This window comes from Ursus maritimus, unplaced genomic scaffold (assembly GCF_017311325.1).
Source record: "Ursus maritimus isolate PB19 unplaced genomic scaffold, ASM1731132v1 scaffold_12, whole genome shotgun sequence".
Lineage (NCBI taxonomy): Eukaryota > Metazoa > Chordata > Mammalia > Carnivora > Ursidae > Ursus > Ursus maritimus.
The window spans coordinates 24,394,827-24,413,429 of NW_024423564.1; the positions used below are offsets into that span (position 1 = coordinate 24,394,827).

At 32.4% G+C, this 18,603-nt stretch overlaps 1 protein-coding gene across 4 annotated transcripts in view; it reads right to left on the reverse strand.

The window, feature by feature from the left end:
* Positions 1-18,603, reverse strand: part of PTBP2 (polypyrimidine tract binding protein 2) — a 75,523-nt gene that overhangs the window by 17,064 nt on the left and 39,856 nt on the right. For all 4 annotated transcript variants that reach the window (XM_040627002.1, XM_040627000.1, XM_040626999.1 and 1 more), the window contains exons 6-8: positions 16,087-16,251; positions 15,875-15,985; positions 9,906-10,101 (exon numbers count right to left, since the gene is read on the reverse strand). In XM_040627002.1, coding sequence (XP_040482936.1) covers positions 9,906-10,101; positions 15,875-15,985; positions 16,087-16,251 — 472 coding nt within the window. The remainder of the gene's footprint in view (positions 1-9,905; positions 10,102-15,874; positions 15,986-16,086; positions 16,252-18,603) is intronic.

Consider the following 18,603-nt stretch of genomic DNA (forward strand, 5'->3'; position numbering starts at 1 on the left):
AAAATAAATAAATCTTCAAAAAACCCCACAAAACCCAAATACTAGTTAATATGAAGTGAACATTCATTATATGCCAAGCACTATACAAACTTCACTTAACACATTTAATCCTCACAATAGCCTTGTAACACTGTCATTATATCCATTACAAATTTGGAGGCCAAGACAGTGAAGTTGAGACAGATTTTGAACTCAGGACATCTGGATTTTGGAGCCCATACAGTTATGCATGGTTCCTCAATGCAAACATTTCTCCCTGGCCCTGCTCTACTCCAACTACCATTCCATTTCTCTTTCCTTTATTACATCACACTTCTTCAAAGAGTAATAAATCTTTCTTATACCCTTAATCCATAATAATTTGATTTATACCCACCCTCATGAATAACCATATGGGAACTACGGAACTGAACAGGAACTTCTAATTTTAATCCTATTTATTTCATCCCTCAATTTCTTATTTTTTCCCCACAATATAAATGTTTACTGCTTAAGTTTCAATTTTACTTTTCAAGTCATTAATCCTCTTGCCCTCTTATACCTGAAGAATCTTAAGCCAAGCTTTTAATATATCACACATCTGTTCTCCCAATTCACAAGCTCACAGAACTATTGTCCAAGTTGTAGGCAGAATTTCCTACTGTCTAGTGGACTTCTCCCCAAGTTTAATTCTTCATAAGTACTCATAATCAATAAGGTGCCAAGTACTATTACTTTTATGTTTACTTTTTTCCATATTTGTTTCTTTTCATTCTCATGTCCCCGGTTTAGATTCAACAACTATATCTTATTTAGACTAATAGTCTCCAGTCTTCAATAGAGCTTACTAATAACTGAATGCTTGTCACTCCCTAAACATGATATATACTTTATCACATCTGCTCATGCTGTTTTTTATTCTTATTCGTATCCAAATCAAATGGCTTTGGCCCATAAAACCCTCCCAATTACTCCTTCAGATAATGAATCTTGTTATGCATTTCATTATGCTCTAATACCACACCAACTCTATTACAGATTTCACTTTGCCTCACATTAGAGCTACTCAGATGTTTGTTGCCTCCACCAGATTTTAAACCAGTGCCTAGCATAGTGCTAAAATGAATGCTGAATAATTCAATGAATGAATTAACCAGGATGCCACTGAGGTGAGGCAGAATTCTTCCACAGATATGAAATGCTCATGGTAATTACTTAATAAGGGTATCAGAAATATCTAGGAAGTGGGGCATAGAGGAAACGTAAACTCAAAAAGTAACACCTTTATACTGAAATCAATATCAACAGGGGAAAAAAAAAAGCACAGAAGCTAAAAGGGAAGCAAAATATGAAGTTAGAAAGAACTTAGGGAAAAAAAATCAAGAGAAGAATCGAAATGAGATTTCCTATATATTATCTACTGTTTTCTTGGTGTATCTTTAGAGGAACTAGTGAAAATCTCCTAATTTTTACCTGCTTTAGATAGAGGCACATTTTAGACTGTGGTCACAAACACAGTTATTCTTCTATCAGTCACAGAAGCAATAGTAACATACTTTAGAAAGGCTTTCCTTTGTCTTAGATATACTATAACTGTCAACTCTTAAAAACCAACACTTTTTCAGAATAAATCTACAGTCTGATTTACTTTAAACCTACCTTTTATATCCAAAGGCTAGTGTTGATTACTACTAAATTCAGGCTGTTTAGCCTGAAAAATATGGATAGTAACACTAGGATAAATTCAAATATCTGACAGACTGTCTTGAAAATGAAGGTAAATAAAATTTCTTAAAACCATAGCTGAGAATATAACGGGTGAACCTAACAGATTAGTTCAAGCAAAGTCTACATGATCATCCATTAAGAACTTCATATGAAAATTTTACCCTGAATAGTTAAAAGGCAGTCTATGAATAACATTTTAGCCCAACAGGAATATCTGAGAATGCTGGCGAATAAGCAAATATGCACCGACATGGTAACGTTATTTCTTCTAATGTTCATATCACACCTGAGGCCCGTTATACTTCCGAAGTATGCTACTACCACCAACACATTTCTCTTGCTGAGAAAACAAAAATAATTCCAGATTTAACACACATTCATTCAAATATTATTTAAAAAGGACTCAGAGTTAAACTTTCTAAAGGTTACTGCTTCAAGTTAATTTACAATTTAGAAGTTAAAATTTTGTCCACTGACAGGTATTTTAAATGAACAATTCTATCTCAGCTCACTACTTCTAAAATAAACATTTTAAAGACTGAGAAATTAATATATTAAAAATTCAGCCATAGCAAAATGGAGGATAGTTCAATAATCCAAAGAACTCAACATCATTTTCTAAGAATACACATGTAGAGAAGTTTCAACTTAACTTCTATACTTTCTTACTTCTTACACGTTAAAACAGAAATAAAATGAGAAAGCCAAAGTTACGGAACATTGAGTTATACAGGTATTTTCATGTGACTTCTGGCCAAAAATATGATTGATATTGAACATGATAAAATACTGGTTTTCTAATTATATGGCTTTTTAAAAAAATTTTAATGTTATGGCATTCAGTGATACACTCTAAAAATCTATGTTGTTTAATATTTCTAGGAAATATTTCTAAAATGTTTGTTGGACAATGACTTGTAAATGTGCCTGCAGTAGATGAATTATTCAGTCTGATTTTATGACAATTTTCTTTGCTATAATGCAGTCTTATAATGGGATATTATAGATTAGGGCTTTGCTAAAATTAAGATTTTGGTTTTTAAGTTTAGTGTACATTTTGTGAAAACATAAAAATATAAATTCAGTTTACTATATTTTGGTTTGTATGTTATATATATCTCTATTTTGGATTCAATTTTGAAGGGACATATGAACAATACTTTTGGTTTTGCAATCATATAATAACCAGGTTAAACACTGAATGGACTTGGCAACAAAAAAACAATCTTTCTTGGCAACAGAAAACACCTTAGTATATGGGGGGGGGGTTTAGTATATGGGGGGAAATTAAAATTATAGGACTTACGTATTTACTAGATGTATGACATTGTTCTATTATTAACTCCATAGGGGAAAGAAGACAGGCTAAAAAGCCCAGCTAATCTATAGTATATTTTATTCAATCGTTGGTTAGGAGCATGAACTTGGGAGCCAGACTGCCAGAATGCCGGTCTCGGCCACTCACTAATTATGGGAATCTGAGCAAACTGCTAATCTTTTCGTGTCCCAATTTCTAAATCTATGAAGAGGGTAAGAGTAACTTCATTTAGGGATAATGTGAGGATTAACTCACAAGGGCTAAGAATGATGTAGGCACTTAATACATATTCAAGAAATGGCTAATGATTAGTATCCATATGCATCAGATAACCTTTTGGTTCCAGGCACTGAGACAATTTCATTCTAAGCCAGAGTATTTCATGTGTTTTTCCTACAAAATATATGAAATGAATTGTAACAATTAAGGTGGCACCTAAGCAACTCCTTTTAAACTAATAATTTTCTAAATATTTATTCCTATCACAGGAATTACCCCCAAAAGATCTAGGCATTTTGACAGTGGATACAAATTTTTATAGAGAAAGCAAATAGTGGTAGAAAAAACAGCTAATTCCTTCTATCAATAACAATCATCTAAAAGACCCCACTTTTTAGAAACTGGTACAAAGTATCCTTAAGACTCATTTCAACCAGCATTTCTTTTTAGAAAAGCCTACTTAATGGCTTACACAGCACAATAATTAACTGAAAGCAGCCTTACAAATTCATGAAAATACCAAGTGATAATTTTATTCTTCCTAAGCTCTGTGGCTACTGAATGGTTCAGTAGAAAAACAAAGTAAGAATTTCCAAATGGCATTCACCTTGGAGGATACTGAAACAGCCTAAATTTATTAAATAATATCTAAAAGACAACGAGTAAATATCTTATTTTCTAAAAACACACACGTGGGAAAACAAAGGCATCACTTAAATATAAGAAAATATATGAATACTGCTCTAACAGCTCACTGCTACATACTAATTTCCAATTAGTCTAGCTTTGCAGTTCTCCCCCTCATCTCTCTACTGAAATAGCATATATAAGATAGCAATGTTTCACTAACGATGTTTGTTTTTACTGCACATCTTATAGAATCATATTTAAAAAGTATAAACAGACTACACATACACACGGATACAAGGAAAACACCACCTAAGGGATTTTAATCCTTTGAGAAAACAACTCACACTCTTATCTGTAGATATTTTTTTTCTCACAATTAGCTACAAGAGAGAACGGATTTACATTCTATTGGTGTTTAGTAAGGAAATACTAATGCTTCCTGGTTCTTTATTTTAGGGGGATGAAATTCCTTCTTGAGAGAAACAGATCTAAATTTTAATTAACTCTGTTTAGTCCCTTATCCACCACCCATTCCCTTTTCTGGACCACTGGCTAAGACCAAAATAAAAAATAATTATTACGTTAATAAACAAAACAGCTCACCTCTGGACGAAAGTCACTATCTCAAATCACTCTGGGGCTACCAGAACCTGGAGGCAACCTGCAGTTTCTAAAGTTTAAAGCAGTATTGTGAAGAATCTAGGCTGTACCCATTCATACACACTGGTTTAAATAATTAATGAAAAAACAAAAGCTGGGCATCAATTTCTTCCACCAAAAACCAAAAAAATAAATGCAAGAATTTAACTGTCCTGTACAAACTGTATTACAAGGTAAACAGCCCTAGTCGATGAAGGAGAACTCTATATAGATTTTCAACTAATTAATGTAGAGAAATACGTGAATTGGGGAGGGTGGGAAGGCAACATTCACAAACCCCAAACAAAATAAACTAAGGCACAAATCACTGGTGGAAAGTCAAACCATTAGTAGAAAAATACAATGGAAGGATCAGAATGTCACCACCTGAACCACAATTCATCTTGAAGCATCACCAAACGTGGGATAACCAGATATTTTATGCTTCCAACTGAGATACAATATGAAACACAAGAACACCTATAAAGTACTCTTGCTTGAAAAATATAAATAAATAACAGAACCTAAATCTAATCAAGCTTTTGGAGCTAACTTCTGGTTTACATAAAAAATGCAATGGATGGAGGAACAAGTTAAAGGTGACACTACAAAGAAACAGCCACACCAATTAAGACAGTAGGGCTTTTTCTCAAAATAATTAGGTTTCTTCATTAAGTCAGTGGAACTGAGGGTGAAGATGAAGGGAGAGGACTACCACAGATTAATAGAGTTTTAGGAGAAATAACAACCAAATGCTATGTATGGCCCTTGAGAGGATCCTATTCTGAACAAATCAACTCTTAAAATACATTTTTTGAGACAACTGGGGAAATTTGAACATGGATTGGGTATTCAATGACATTAAGAAATCATTGTCAAACTTGATGGGTATGATCATCATATTATGGTTTGATAAGAAAATGTCATTATTTTAAAGATACTATGATAATGTTTGAGATGACATGATGTCAAGGATTTGCTTAAAAATACAATAGAAAAAATGAAAAGATAAAACAAGTGTAGAAACTACTAAATCAAGATGATGCGAATGTGGGATTCACTTTATTGCTATATGATGACTGAACTTTAACAGTAAAAAGCTCTTAAAAATTACCATGTGAATAACCCATTCAAAAGTAACAAGCTTCAGAAATCACTTAAAAATAACATTAAAAGAATATTTTAAAGTTTACTTATTAATTTTATGTATGACACATAGAAAAAAACAAATTCAATTTAACAGCTAAACAATAGTCTATCAGAACAATTATACCAAGATATATTTACTTGGCATGAATAAACAAAGTATAAAATACTGTTCAATAGCTATAAAGAAGTTTTTTTGAGAACACCCTTAACTTTGCTAGCTAAAAAGCTAAAATTTAGCATCTAAGAATTACAAACTTTTCTCTGTAACAGTAATTATCAACTCTCATTACACAGTAAAACCATCTTGAGATCTTAAACTACAAACTCCTAGGACTCACTACTTATGATTCTCAGTCTAGGGTAGGGCCGCCTGGTGATTTCAATGTGCAGAAAATGGAGATACTGTTCTATGTACAGATTTACCTTTATGAACAAAAGGTCTGTTATAACTGTTCTCAATTATCAATTATTTTAAGGTCAATAGATTTCTCATAAAAAATTTGTTTGCCTTTCTGTTAAGGCCATATGATGAAATGGCTGACTGCCACTTTATTCAACTCAAAATGCATAGAAAGCTCTAACATTAAGTATTCTTTGTACACATTATCTTCCCTAAGTTTTAAAAGGTAGACAACATGATCATGAAAAATTACTTCTAGCAATTTTTCTAAAAGTGATCCACCCCTTAATAAATTAACTACACTTCTTAAACATGATAAAATGATCATAGTAACGATGTCTCAATTTATAAATCTCAAGGATTTTTATCACTTTGTTATATGAAGTAGAATATATGAATAACTAATAGTCTGACAGGTTTGTGATTATGTATTTAGATGTCAGATTTCTAATTAATTACAAAGCCCTCAGTCTTCCTTCTTGAAAAAATTACATTTTCTGAGACACTGTAATCCCTAGTTACTAAAAGAAAAAGAAAAGGTATAAAAAAAGCCAGGTATAAAAGCTAGTCTTAAAAAATTACAGTGTAAAATAAACCATTAAAATGTATTATACTGATTGCAAATTCAGTCAAGTTCTTAAATATAAAAATTATACAAGGTAAAGTTAATCCCCCTAAATATTTGCAGAAAAGAAGGATCACTTAGTACTTGTGTTCTTACAGAATCTTTAAAATAAAGGGAGATCAATTATTTCATTTTGAACAAGTACTGTTTGAGGAAGACTCAGCAGGAAATGGATCCCATCAACACTAGTTTGTTGTATGTTGAAGTCACCTGACTTATTAATTTCACTGGAGGCAAATAAACATAGAAAAGATTTAGTTACCATTCCAGAAGACATGACCTCACTAAAGTAATACTGGATGTTATTACTATAAAGGATGTTTGAAAACTACTTTAAAAGGCAAAGCATAAGAGGTTCCTTATAAAGATCACAATAGCCACAAATGTGTGGGGGAAAAAAGTTAACTTCATGTCCAATAAATGGATACTTTGGGATTGAGATAAACTATTTAAAAATAATTTTTCTATAAACTGGCTAGTCTAAAATATTGTGAATCAAGTTGAAGACTCAGCTCATATGAAGTATGAATACCCTTAATACACAATTTATATGTATTGTACATCCCAATAGAAAGAACCTAGACAACCAATTCAGGGAATTGTAAATGTCTAATGAGCACTTAAAAATTATAAGCTAGCTCATAAAATAATAAAAATTAAAATAATTTGACACATTCCTATTCCTACCAAATTAATATCCTATCAAATCCAAAAAATAATACTCAATGCTGGTAGGCAAAAAAGTGGAATAGCCAGCCTCATATACCATTCATATTAATTTAGTATCATCCTTCTAAAAAGAAATTTGCAGTAAGAATCAGGAGTCTCTAACATTTTCTTTGACCCAATAAATCTAGCACTAGGAATCTAGTCTCAGGAAATAACCCGAAAGACAAAAAAGTTATGTACAGGGTGTTTATCAAAATGCCATATATATATATAAATAAAAAGTATGGAACTAGATTAAATGTCTGATAAAGGTGCTTTCTCAAGTACTACAAATCCACTAGCATGCTAAGAAGCTATTAAGTTTTTTTTTAAATTCTTACTAAAATAACAATTATAATAAAACACAGAACTGCACACAGTGTGGTTTTAATTTTGTACAAAAATAATGTATTTACATAGAAAATAAGAGAAAAAATGGTTACCCCTCTTGTAAATTATCAAAACTACCAGAGTCCATACCATTATTTGATTTTTGAAACTTTTAACTCATCTAACATTCAAAAAATATCTGGGGATACTTAATATGATGAAGTTATTTAGTAAAAAAAGGTGAATTCATATATCTTCACCTTCATCTTTCTTATCAAGCACACTGCAGAAATAAAGATATACTGAAATATTCAGAATAGAGCTAGAAGATGAAGACAAATTTATTTAGTGAACAACTTTACTCATGCTTTTAATGCAAAAAATGCAGAACACCTGAAAAATGACTAATAAAAGTATAGAGGAAGATACAATTCATTATTATTCAGACATTTCATTATTATTTAAAAGAAATTTCACCAGGGCCATGAGGTTACAAGGAAAACAGTGATGAACTCCCTGAAGAACCCAAGTGACTTCTAACCAGGACTCCACCCAGAATCCAAACACACACAGACACATCTAACTATATCCAAATGGGCAAAAAGCACAAAACTCCTTCGAGTACAAGGAAGTGATTGTTATGGTCTTGTGCTTGATGCTACCCGGAATTTCTTGACATTTTACACTTAAGTTGTTTAAAGAGCTGGATGTGAATTTTTAAACTTCTCAGAAACTGTATGTAAAATCTTGATGTTACCTACTTTGTGCTAAGGATTAAATAACGTATCTGATCCAGTAGAACTACTGTGCCTAGTACAATGCCTAGGACCTGGGAGTTATTCAATAAATGTTGATTTTTTTTTTTCTCTTGTACAAAATAATACAATTTCTATCAGTAAATAATGTAAGAATCTACAGTAATAATTATAAGCAAAGATCATGTATCACTGATTGTCTCACTCTTGACTTTACCTTTAAAAACGGTACACTATGAAATAGTCAACAAGCCAAGTTGAGGGAATAAAGGTTTAAACTAAGCGCACACAGTGATAAGAGATTCTGTCAGAAAAGAATGTTATTAACCTGAACAATCTGTTAAAATCATGATAAACAATTATGGCTTGTGCTAGATGTATTAGATAATTAAAATAAAGGGTCAATTTTGTCTGAAGTTACCAGAATTAATTTCAAACATCAATTGCTTCTCTTGTGCATAAGGTGTCTCTGTTCATGTTTATTACTACATATTTATATTTACTACATATTTATAACAGCACAATTGTTATATATCTATAGTAAATATGTATCTACTTGCAAGATTACTTTATTATAATATGCTTTTTTTTTTCTGACTGAGAGACATAAACTGAACTCTAAGAGCTAGTTTATAACTCATCAATTTTGGTTTCCATATGGACAGAAACTCTGATTTAAAGATAATCTTACAAATATATAAGAAATCAAGAATTTCCCAAACACAGCAAATAAAACTGTAAAATTTCATCTTAAATTATAAATCATTCACTCATTTTATTTGCAAAATAACATTTTCCCTTATTTTTTCTTCATTTTCACTCCATCAACTAGGAGTTGCAAATTTTTGCATTTTCTTGAGTCAAATCCATTGTAGAATGAGGTGAAATATAAATGATTAAGACAAAATGTGAATACAAAAAAAATTTTATAGAAAATTCTTCCCAGTTTAAATTGTTCAACAGACAGGCTATAAAATCCATTATGACTACTTCCATTACATGTTTTACCTGTTCACTTTTCACTGTTTCTATACAGTGCTGGATTACAACAATCAGATTAGCCCTAAAGAATATGCACAAGGACTCTAAACCTGGGCTTAGACGTAGACAGTGTGACATCAAATTTAACGTGAAATAAGAACTCAACAGTATTTCTTCATGAGAGCTTTTCTTCTTTCATTTTGGGAGAGAAAATGAGGATGGTGAAAGGAATACAGCTAATAGATTTTTTATTAACACTTTAGGTTTTCCTCCCAACAGCTTTCAAATGCCTCTTATCTAAAAAAAAGAGTAAAAATAAAAATAAAACCTAACACAATTTCTTAAATTCCAAAATGGGGGATTCATTATACTTACTGGAGTTTAACAGGCACCTTCCCATTTGGCAAAATGGGAGAAAAGTGGTATAGACAATAAAAATCATACCTAAGAGGGATGTTTCCTTGGCAAATGCTGCAGCAATAGCTGGGTCCAATGCAGGCTGTCCATCCCCAGATGGAAGATCAGGTCGAGTATAATCCCTACTTTTATCATTGTTGTATTTTACATTCAAATTCACAAGTTTGGAAAAATCAATCCTTAGGGTACAGCAAGCATTATAAATATTCTGACCATCTAGGGCCTGTAAAAGTGAATAAAGTATATCAGCAGTCTTAAGGAATGAAAATTAGCAAGAAACAGGACTTCGACAATAAAACCCAACAATGAAGACCTGCACATAAAAGACACCAGGAAAGGGATCAAATACCATACATCATTCTTTGTTGTCCCAGTTGTACATGTATTCGTTTCCACAAATACCATCTTCTTTAAATAGAAAGTGCTACTTAAATCTAAAATACAACCAGGTAAACAAATATGCTAATGCTTTTAATTTGAAAAAATCTGCAAATAATTCAATTAAAAAAAATAAAGATTACAAATATAGTCAGTCCTGCCAAAGTCACACCATAATAGTCTACGTAATAATTTAGTTTTATTATACATACACATTTTTTGCTGGATGGCAGTACTTAGAAGAATTGGTGTAATTTTATAAGGTAACTTTTGTTTGATGTCACATTTTATGAAGCGCCTCAAGCCAAATAAGTATCACTATAATGCATAATAGCGATTGCCATGAAATGGGGCAAACACTATTATTTCCTTAACTTGAGGTGTTCAACCCGAATCAAAATGGACTGTTGAATTAGAAAATAGAACATCATCCCAGGAAAGCTTGGGAATAGAAGAGTGCAAGCTCTAGAGCTGAAAGCCTACACTCAATTAGGTCATCTTGAACAAGTTACTTAACCTCTCTGAATCTCAGGATCTTTCTTAATCTGGAAAACAGAGATGATAATGGCTGCCAGGATCCTCACAAGGTTACCTTGAGGATTAAATAAAAGATCACATATGTGAAAGTACAATGTGAGTTATAAAAGACATATGCTGGTGTTATGATTATTACGGGTTTTTTTTCCTGGTCCTATATAATCAACATTTCTACTCCAGCTGGATATAAGCCTAAAACAAACTAAAGAACAGGAGAATATATTGTTAATTTTTCATTAGAAGAATAAACATTTACTGTATAAAATAACAGTTCAGAAATGAAAAATATGTTTAGCTCTATAAGTCACTGTGAAAATGAAATGACAGTTCTTCTGATAATACATCAACAGATTAAACCTGATGTTTATATAGACCAAGATCCACTAGGGATGTAAATCTAGAACTATATTATTTTAATAGTACGTCTTTGCATGACCTTTTTAGAAATTGGACTGAAATATATATGAACCTTAGGAATACACACACACACACACACACAACACACACACACACACACGAATCCTCAGGACTGTTGAATTTTTCGCTCCAACCCTCACTAATACCTCCATTATTAAATTTTTTCCAAGCTGTTATTCTCTTATAAAGCAAAATGCTAGGGGGCAAAATTTTCCAATTAACTGAAAATAACTGCCCAAAATTTTAACTAGTATAAAAAAAGAATTTCATTGGCGCGATCACTCAAGCTTCCTTTACACAGCAGTGGTTCCCAGAGCTTCCAAAAACAGTGCTCAGCTGCCATCCCCAAAGATTATGACTTCTTAGGTCAGGATACCTAAGAGTCCTTTTTTTTTTTTTTTTTTTTTTTCCACAAGCAATCTACATGACAAGAACCTACGTGGGCTCTGGACCATACTTTGAAGAACACTATAAATTCTCTTCTGCAAAACCTAAAGGTACACTTTGCTGGCTAACTGAATTTCCAGTGCTTAAGATGTATTTTTCATCTCCCATTCATATAGAACAACTGTCACTAGGAGAGGTAGGCTTGAGATTCTCTTTCTAAACTTGTATTCTTTGGCTATAATTTTATATAACCTCCATTGTTTTAACAAGTATAAAAATGTAGCACTGAACTACAAAGTTTAGAACCAACTCATTCCATAATATACTGAGATATACAAGGATGACTGCAAAATGGTAGCACAACAGATGCTGGGAGAGTTGTGACATGCGATGAAAGTTCTAATACCTACAATGTGCCATACACTGTGCTACGTTCTAAGAATACAGCAGAGAACAAAGAAGAAAAGGTACCCACTCTTACATGACTTACAGTAAAACAGAAAATACAGACATCTAACAAATAATTATAAATTTGATGTGTGGTAGTGAGAACTAAGAAAAGAAGGGATATAATGTAGTTGGAACTTTATGGAAGACCTCTCTGAGACTTGCAAACCTGAAAGAAGACAGGAAGAGCTGGACATAAAAAGACAAAGAAAAAGGAATAGAAGCAAATGGAACATCAAGCTGGAAGCCTGAGAAATCAGAGAAAATACAGCATTTGCAAGCTATTTTAAAAAGTCAGTAAAAGGCGAGACAAGCTGAGGATTGATTAAGAGTTTTGTAAGCCATGTTAAGGACTGAGGACTTTATACTAACGACAAAAGTCAGTCACTGAAGGGCACTGAGAATGAAGTTATAGGACTTTAAGTTGAGATCATTTAGTACTCTGTGGAAAAATAGGTGAACTGAGTCAGAAGGCCAATGAAGTAAGGATTTAAGAGATGATGGCTTAAATCAGTGCTTTACTCAAACTGATTCATGGACTATCAGCCCAAACCTATCTGCATGAAGGTAAGGAATCTATGTCAGAATCTGTATCAATAATCACACATTATAGCTAGAAGCATGCTGACTTGTATCTTGGCAAAAGCTCCTGGTAACATCAGAGACCAGCACTTTGAGTGACACCTGGCTTAGACTAGAATGGTGGCAAGAGAGCTGGGAGACAAAAGGACAGATTCAAGAGAAATTTAGGATGAGAATCAGTAAGATTTGGTGATAGGCTGAAAGTAAAAGGAATAAAAGCCATGTTTTCTGGCTTGTTACTGATGTCCAATTTGGTACACAGTGAGCACCACAGATGGGGCAAGGATTTTTTTTGTGGGGGGCAGGGGGGTAAGTTACAGGAGTTGAACTGAACACACTAAGTCTGAAAGTGCCTGATGGTCCACTAAGTTCCTAGCCTGGGTCTCTTAGAAAGGATCTGATGCTAGAGAGTCATGGGGGCACTGTCAGAGTCACAAAGTATAGTATAATTCAGCTGTGGGAATAGATGAAGTCCCCCATGCAGAAGGGTAGGGAGGGATATGATAAGACATAGTCAGAGAGGTAGAATACATCTAAGCAAGAAGTGTTGGAGACCAGGAGAAGAGATGATTTTAAGAAAGAGAATGGCTCACAGTGTCAAATGTTACCTAGATATGGATGATCAGGATTGAATTACGCTGAGATTTAGCACTATAGCAATCGCTGGTGACACTGGGAAGAACAATTTGGGTAAATGGGGGTTGAAACTAAACTGCAGTAGGTAGAGAAAAAGGAGGTAAGTATAAACAGCAAACAAAGAGAGCTTATTTAATAAATCTGGCTATAAATGAAAAAGGGAGAATGGGTGAATAGATGGAGAGTTATGTGGAGTTCAGGGTAAATTTACTTACAATGAGAGAGATTTAAGGATATTTGAAACACTAGTGAGAAGTAGCCAACAGAGAAAAAAATATGAGAAAGAGGGGATAACAGATCGTGCAGTCTCTTGGAGGGCAGAAGAGGACAGGATCTGGTGTTTACTGGTCTTAGAAATATCTATGCCTTTTATTAGAAGAGAAAGATAGGTGTGTTTTAAGTAGATTTTGTGAGAAAAGCTGATGGGAGTTTCCATCTGATAGTTTCTATTTTTCCTGAGAAGTGGGAGGCAAGGTCAAAAGGGGAAGTAAGGAGAGACTTGGTGGAATGAGAATTTTCTGATATAGTCATTGTGAAAAATGGGACAGCATGCTGCCTGGAGAAACATGGTAAGATTTTTCAAGTAGAGTAGAGGGCCTGGTCTAGTTGTAGTTGATGATGATGAATTTCAACTGGTACCAATTGCTAGATTATATGATATTCTCTAGGTATACTCAACAGTACAGATACTGGCATGAAGAAAGATTACTACAGTCATCAAAACAAGGTATCAGGTTATAAGATAATGGGGCAAGCAAGTCTGGGAAATAAACTTTTTCCTTCTCTAATAATAGTGAAATGAACTTGAGTTCAGATACCAGAACAGTTAATTAATAATATTCAATAATTACCTACTCTTTTGGAATTACAACTGTGTATCTTTGTAGAAAAGACCTGAGTGAGTGTATATAACATTCACAAATACCTGATGCTTATTATCTGTACACAGAAGATTGGTTAAATGAAAACTTCAAATACCTGATAACATTATTAAAGCATAATCTTTTGTCATGATTACTATAAATTATTTCAGACAAAACACACATATAAACTACTTTCCCCACTGAACTATAGCCCCAGTGCAGTATAATTCCAAATCAAATTCCATTTCATTGGTCTTTTACCAAATACTCTTCCCTCTGCCTCAGAAGGGATCACAAAAAATATTACACATTAAGAAAAACATGCACTATATTCTAATATGTTGTGAAGTTGCAAAAAAAAAATGCCATAAAGATTATGGCTTCTAGATTGCTACTGATCAAACCTCATACCATATGGATTTTGGTTACTCTTTAAATATAAAATATCTCCAAAGTTGGAGGGCTGGGGCATGTAAAGAGAAATCATTATTTTTGGAAAAAAGAATTCCAAGTGTTAATGTATGCCTGCAAAGGAAAATATAATAAGATTAGGTCATAACTTAAGAATCAGTGAGTAGCAACATACTGGAGAAAAACAGGCTGAAAATATGTCTACCTCACATATAGTGTGTATTATGATAAGTAATTTATTTACTTTAAATATTAGCCCCCCCATGTAACACAGGAAAAATTCCTGTTCTGTTTACAACACAAAATACCAGAAAAAAATGAGATAACAGCACTTGCTAAACCATTTCAATTATGCCAATATTAACAGTACAGACTTTGTGCTACCCAAATGAGATTCTGAGGATGGAAACACAATGAAACAATCAAAAATGGTCTGCGTTCCACACAATCTATCTTAATCTAGAGGAGGCACTGAAGTATTACACACCATAATTAGTCTGAAAGTAAGAGTAAAAGGGAGAAAAAGAGGTAAGGCAGAAGGTAAAGGAAGATAAGTAAAGACAGTTGATGTGATGGTTTAATAATATTTAATGGTTTAACAACAGAATAATAATCACAGTGAGATAATATGACACAAGAAGTTAAAGAGCTAGAACAAAGGTAGATTTAAAATACGATACACAAATGGAAGATTAAGGCATTTAGAAGCAAAGATATGGTATGCAGTTTTCAAGGATGGCCATGATGTGAGAACATATTTTATTTCTTTTAATAGTTTCTTACCCTCCATATGTAACAATAAAAAATATAAAGGATGTAAATAAAAAGTAGACTAAGAACCTATTCAAAAAAGCTCTTTAAAAAGAATATTAAATATACTGTAGTCTTAAATAAACTGACAGCCTATCATAACATCGGAGCCACATGCGTGATGATATACTTTAGCCAAACTGTCTTGATAGCTAAATGAATTACTGTGAAACTCCCACTGGAAAACATTTAAAATCTTTACTGGTGTGCACGCACAATTTAATCCTGTTATATCCTCAAGAGCTTAAAACTTTGGACCTAAGTCAAACAAAAATGCAAAATAAGAGAAGTCTATATTATAGATAACTACACATATAACTATCCTTAAAAAGAAACACTTCTTTATCATAAATTTAAGCTTTCTTAATAGTATCTAAATGACATCAATTTGCACCATCTATAATGCTACATGGTATTGCCAAGTTATGTTAGTATTAATAACATTAGCTATATATATGCGTGTATGTCTATCTGCCACTAAAAAATATCGAAATCTCAAAAAAAAAAAAAAAAATGCTCCAGACTTACTAGTTTTGCTTGTTGAGCATTTACTGGATCACCATACTGGAGAAGAGCTTGAAACTGGTTATTTTTTGTAAATGTGATTATCTTCAATACAGCACCAAACTTAGAAAATATCTGTTAAAATATAAAAATCAAGTATTATTTATCTACTCTATCATTGTTTCTCCATTGTTTCTCATGTTTATAGGTAAACATGAAAAGTAAGTTAAACTTACTTGGTGAAGAACATCAAGTGTTACAGGGTAGTACATATTGTCAATAATTATTCTAAGCACTGGACTCTGGGCTGGAGTCACTGCACTCTCACTAACTGTGGTGCCACTAAGAGGAGTATTTGCTGTCTGGACAGCTGTCACAGCTTGAAGAACTGCTTGAGCACGCTAAAAATTGAAAGATAAACACTTTAGAAACATACTCAGTATTTTCACTTATACTCTGCTGCATGTTACACTATTAGCTCATTTCTTTTCTAGAACACATGCAGATTAAACAAAATTTAATAGTCACTCAATAAATACTTTTGATTACCTGCCATGAGCCAGGTATTATCTGTTTATAATTCAAGTATTCTACCAGTATTTACTTCAAAACAATTATCTAGGGTTTGGGACCTATACTGAACAGGCAAAGACAGGCAGTATAATTTATTTTCAAAAGAACAAAATATAGTTTGGCAAATTCACATAATCAGAAAATGTTATTTTAAACAGAAACTTTAAGAGAACTTCAATCTAACATTATTCAAAGGGCACATGGTAAACCTCAGCAAGATTACTAGATTACCCAGAAAAACTTCCATAAAGCTTATTATTTCTAATACAATCTTAAAGGAGGAATACTCAGAATACATATTAAGTCCTTTTTCATACTAGCATAACTTCTAAGATACTGCTAATTAAACCGGGAGAGATTCACTACTGTTGAGACACATCTTAATTTCTTAGAATTTTTTTTTTAATCACTGAGATTTTAAAATGTGAAAAAAAAATACAGAACAGAATATTACTACTGTGACAGATTCATTGATAAGGAAATAATTTTTCTACCTATCTGGAGTCAAAAAACCTACATAAAGGCAAATAACTGTTAAGTAACAATGACAAATACCGTTACATTGCTTTAGAGTTTGAAAAACCTATATTGGCATATGAATAGGAATATCAACTGCACACCATGATATACGAAAAGGAAGAACACAAAAGAATTAGGCCAACACTTATGAGAATAAACACAAATAGTCAGTGCTCCCTCTAGCAGCACATTTGCTAAGGCGGTAATCATTCTGAAATATATAAAGTGTATCAAGTCAACACACTGTATACCTTATATTACACAATATATCAATTATATCTCAATAAAGCTGGAAACAAAAAAAATAGTTCACTGAAATGTCACATAACCAGGAAATCACAGAGTCTGGAATTCATGCCAGGTTTACAATTACTTTTGGGTAGAAGCATAGGCAAATATATAGCCAATAAAATAGAAATAGTAGCCACCTCTTCTGAGGGCCTTTGTCGTGAACATGAAAAACCAGGTTTTTTTGGTTTTTTTTTTTTCCAAGAGAAGCAAGTTTGCATTGATTGTTCCCTGAATCTGGAATAACCCAGACCAAAATAAGTGCGTTTATTTCCTAACCACTTTAAAGTTTGTTACTCAAATGTCACTTCTTCATGGGGCTTTCGCTGTTTATCCTATTTAAGATTATAAAGATGCCTTATCTTTATCCTTTTCATGTTCCTTCCATTGGAAGCTTTTAAAATGAGAATATCTTCATGAATTACTTTACTAGAAATACTAACATATAAAATAAAACTGAAATATAAATACCATTTTAAATTCTAAGTAAAATGAATATAGAATATTTTCTTCTAGTATATTTCCAAAGATAAATTTTTAGAAGTACAATTTCTGGTTCAAAAGTAATGAAAATTATTATCAAATTAAAATTTAAAAAAAAGTGGAAAATTTAGCCTTATCTTCAGACAGAAAGTTTTAAATGCTTATTTATTTATAAACTATCAAGATGATCTTGAAAGGTCACTTTTTATGATGGTTAAAATCTATGAGGAGTTATTCTCCATTACATTTTCAATAAGACAAAGGGTCATATATAGTTTAGATCTTCCCGAAACAGAAAGATAGTTAGCTAAAAACTATATTAAAGGAGCTAAAGATTTTTGACCATTTCTGCAATGCTATATATTTAGGTATAAACCCATTAAAAATATATTAATTTTAAATACTCAGTATCTTCTACATTTTTAAAAAACAAATCAATATATTCATATATTCTCAATTCTTACATCCCCCCAAAGAAAACCATTAACACATCTTCAATAAAAATATTTCCATGAGAAACCTAAGACCTATAAAAAGTCAAATAACTAAAAGCATTAAACATCATACCTTAAAAGTCTAAGCAGCAGAGTACAGTTTATGCAAATAGTGAGCCCAATCTCCTAACAGTTTCTATACAAAAATCTGAAGTTGCAACATGAAAATGAACATTTTGACCAGAACCTTAAAGCTTTGAAAAAAAATTATTTAATTCAAGTACCAATTTAAAACATGAAAATAATAGACTGCACATACTTTTTGTAAATTAACATAATACTTAATATTTAGGGACATATTACAAGAAAGTATCTTTAAAAATAACAAGAAAATGCCCTTAGTTACATCTTTCTGTTAATAAGTTTGAGATTCTTAATATGTCCATTTTATTTATG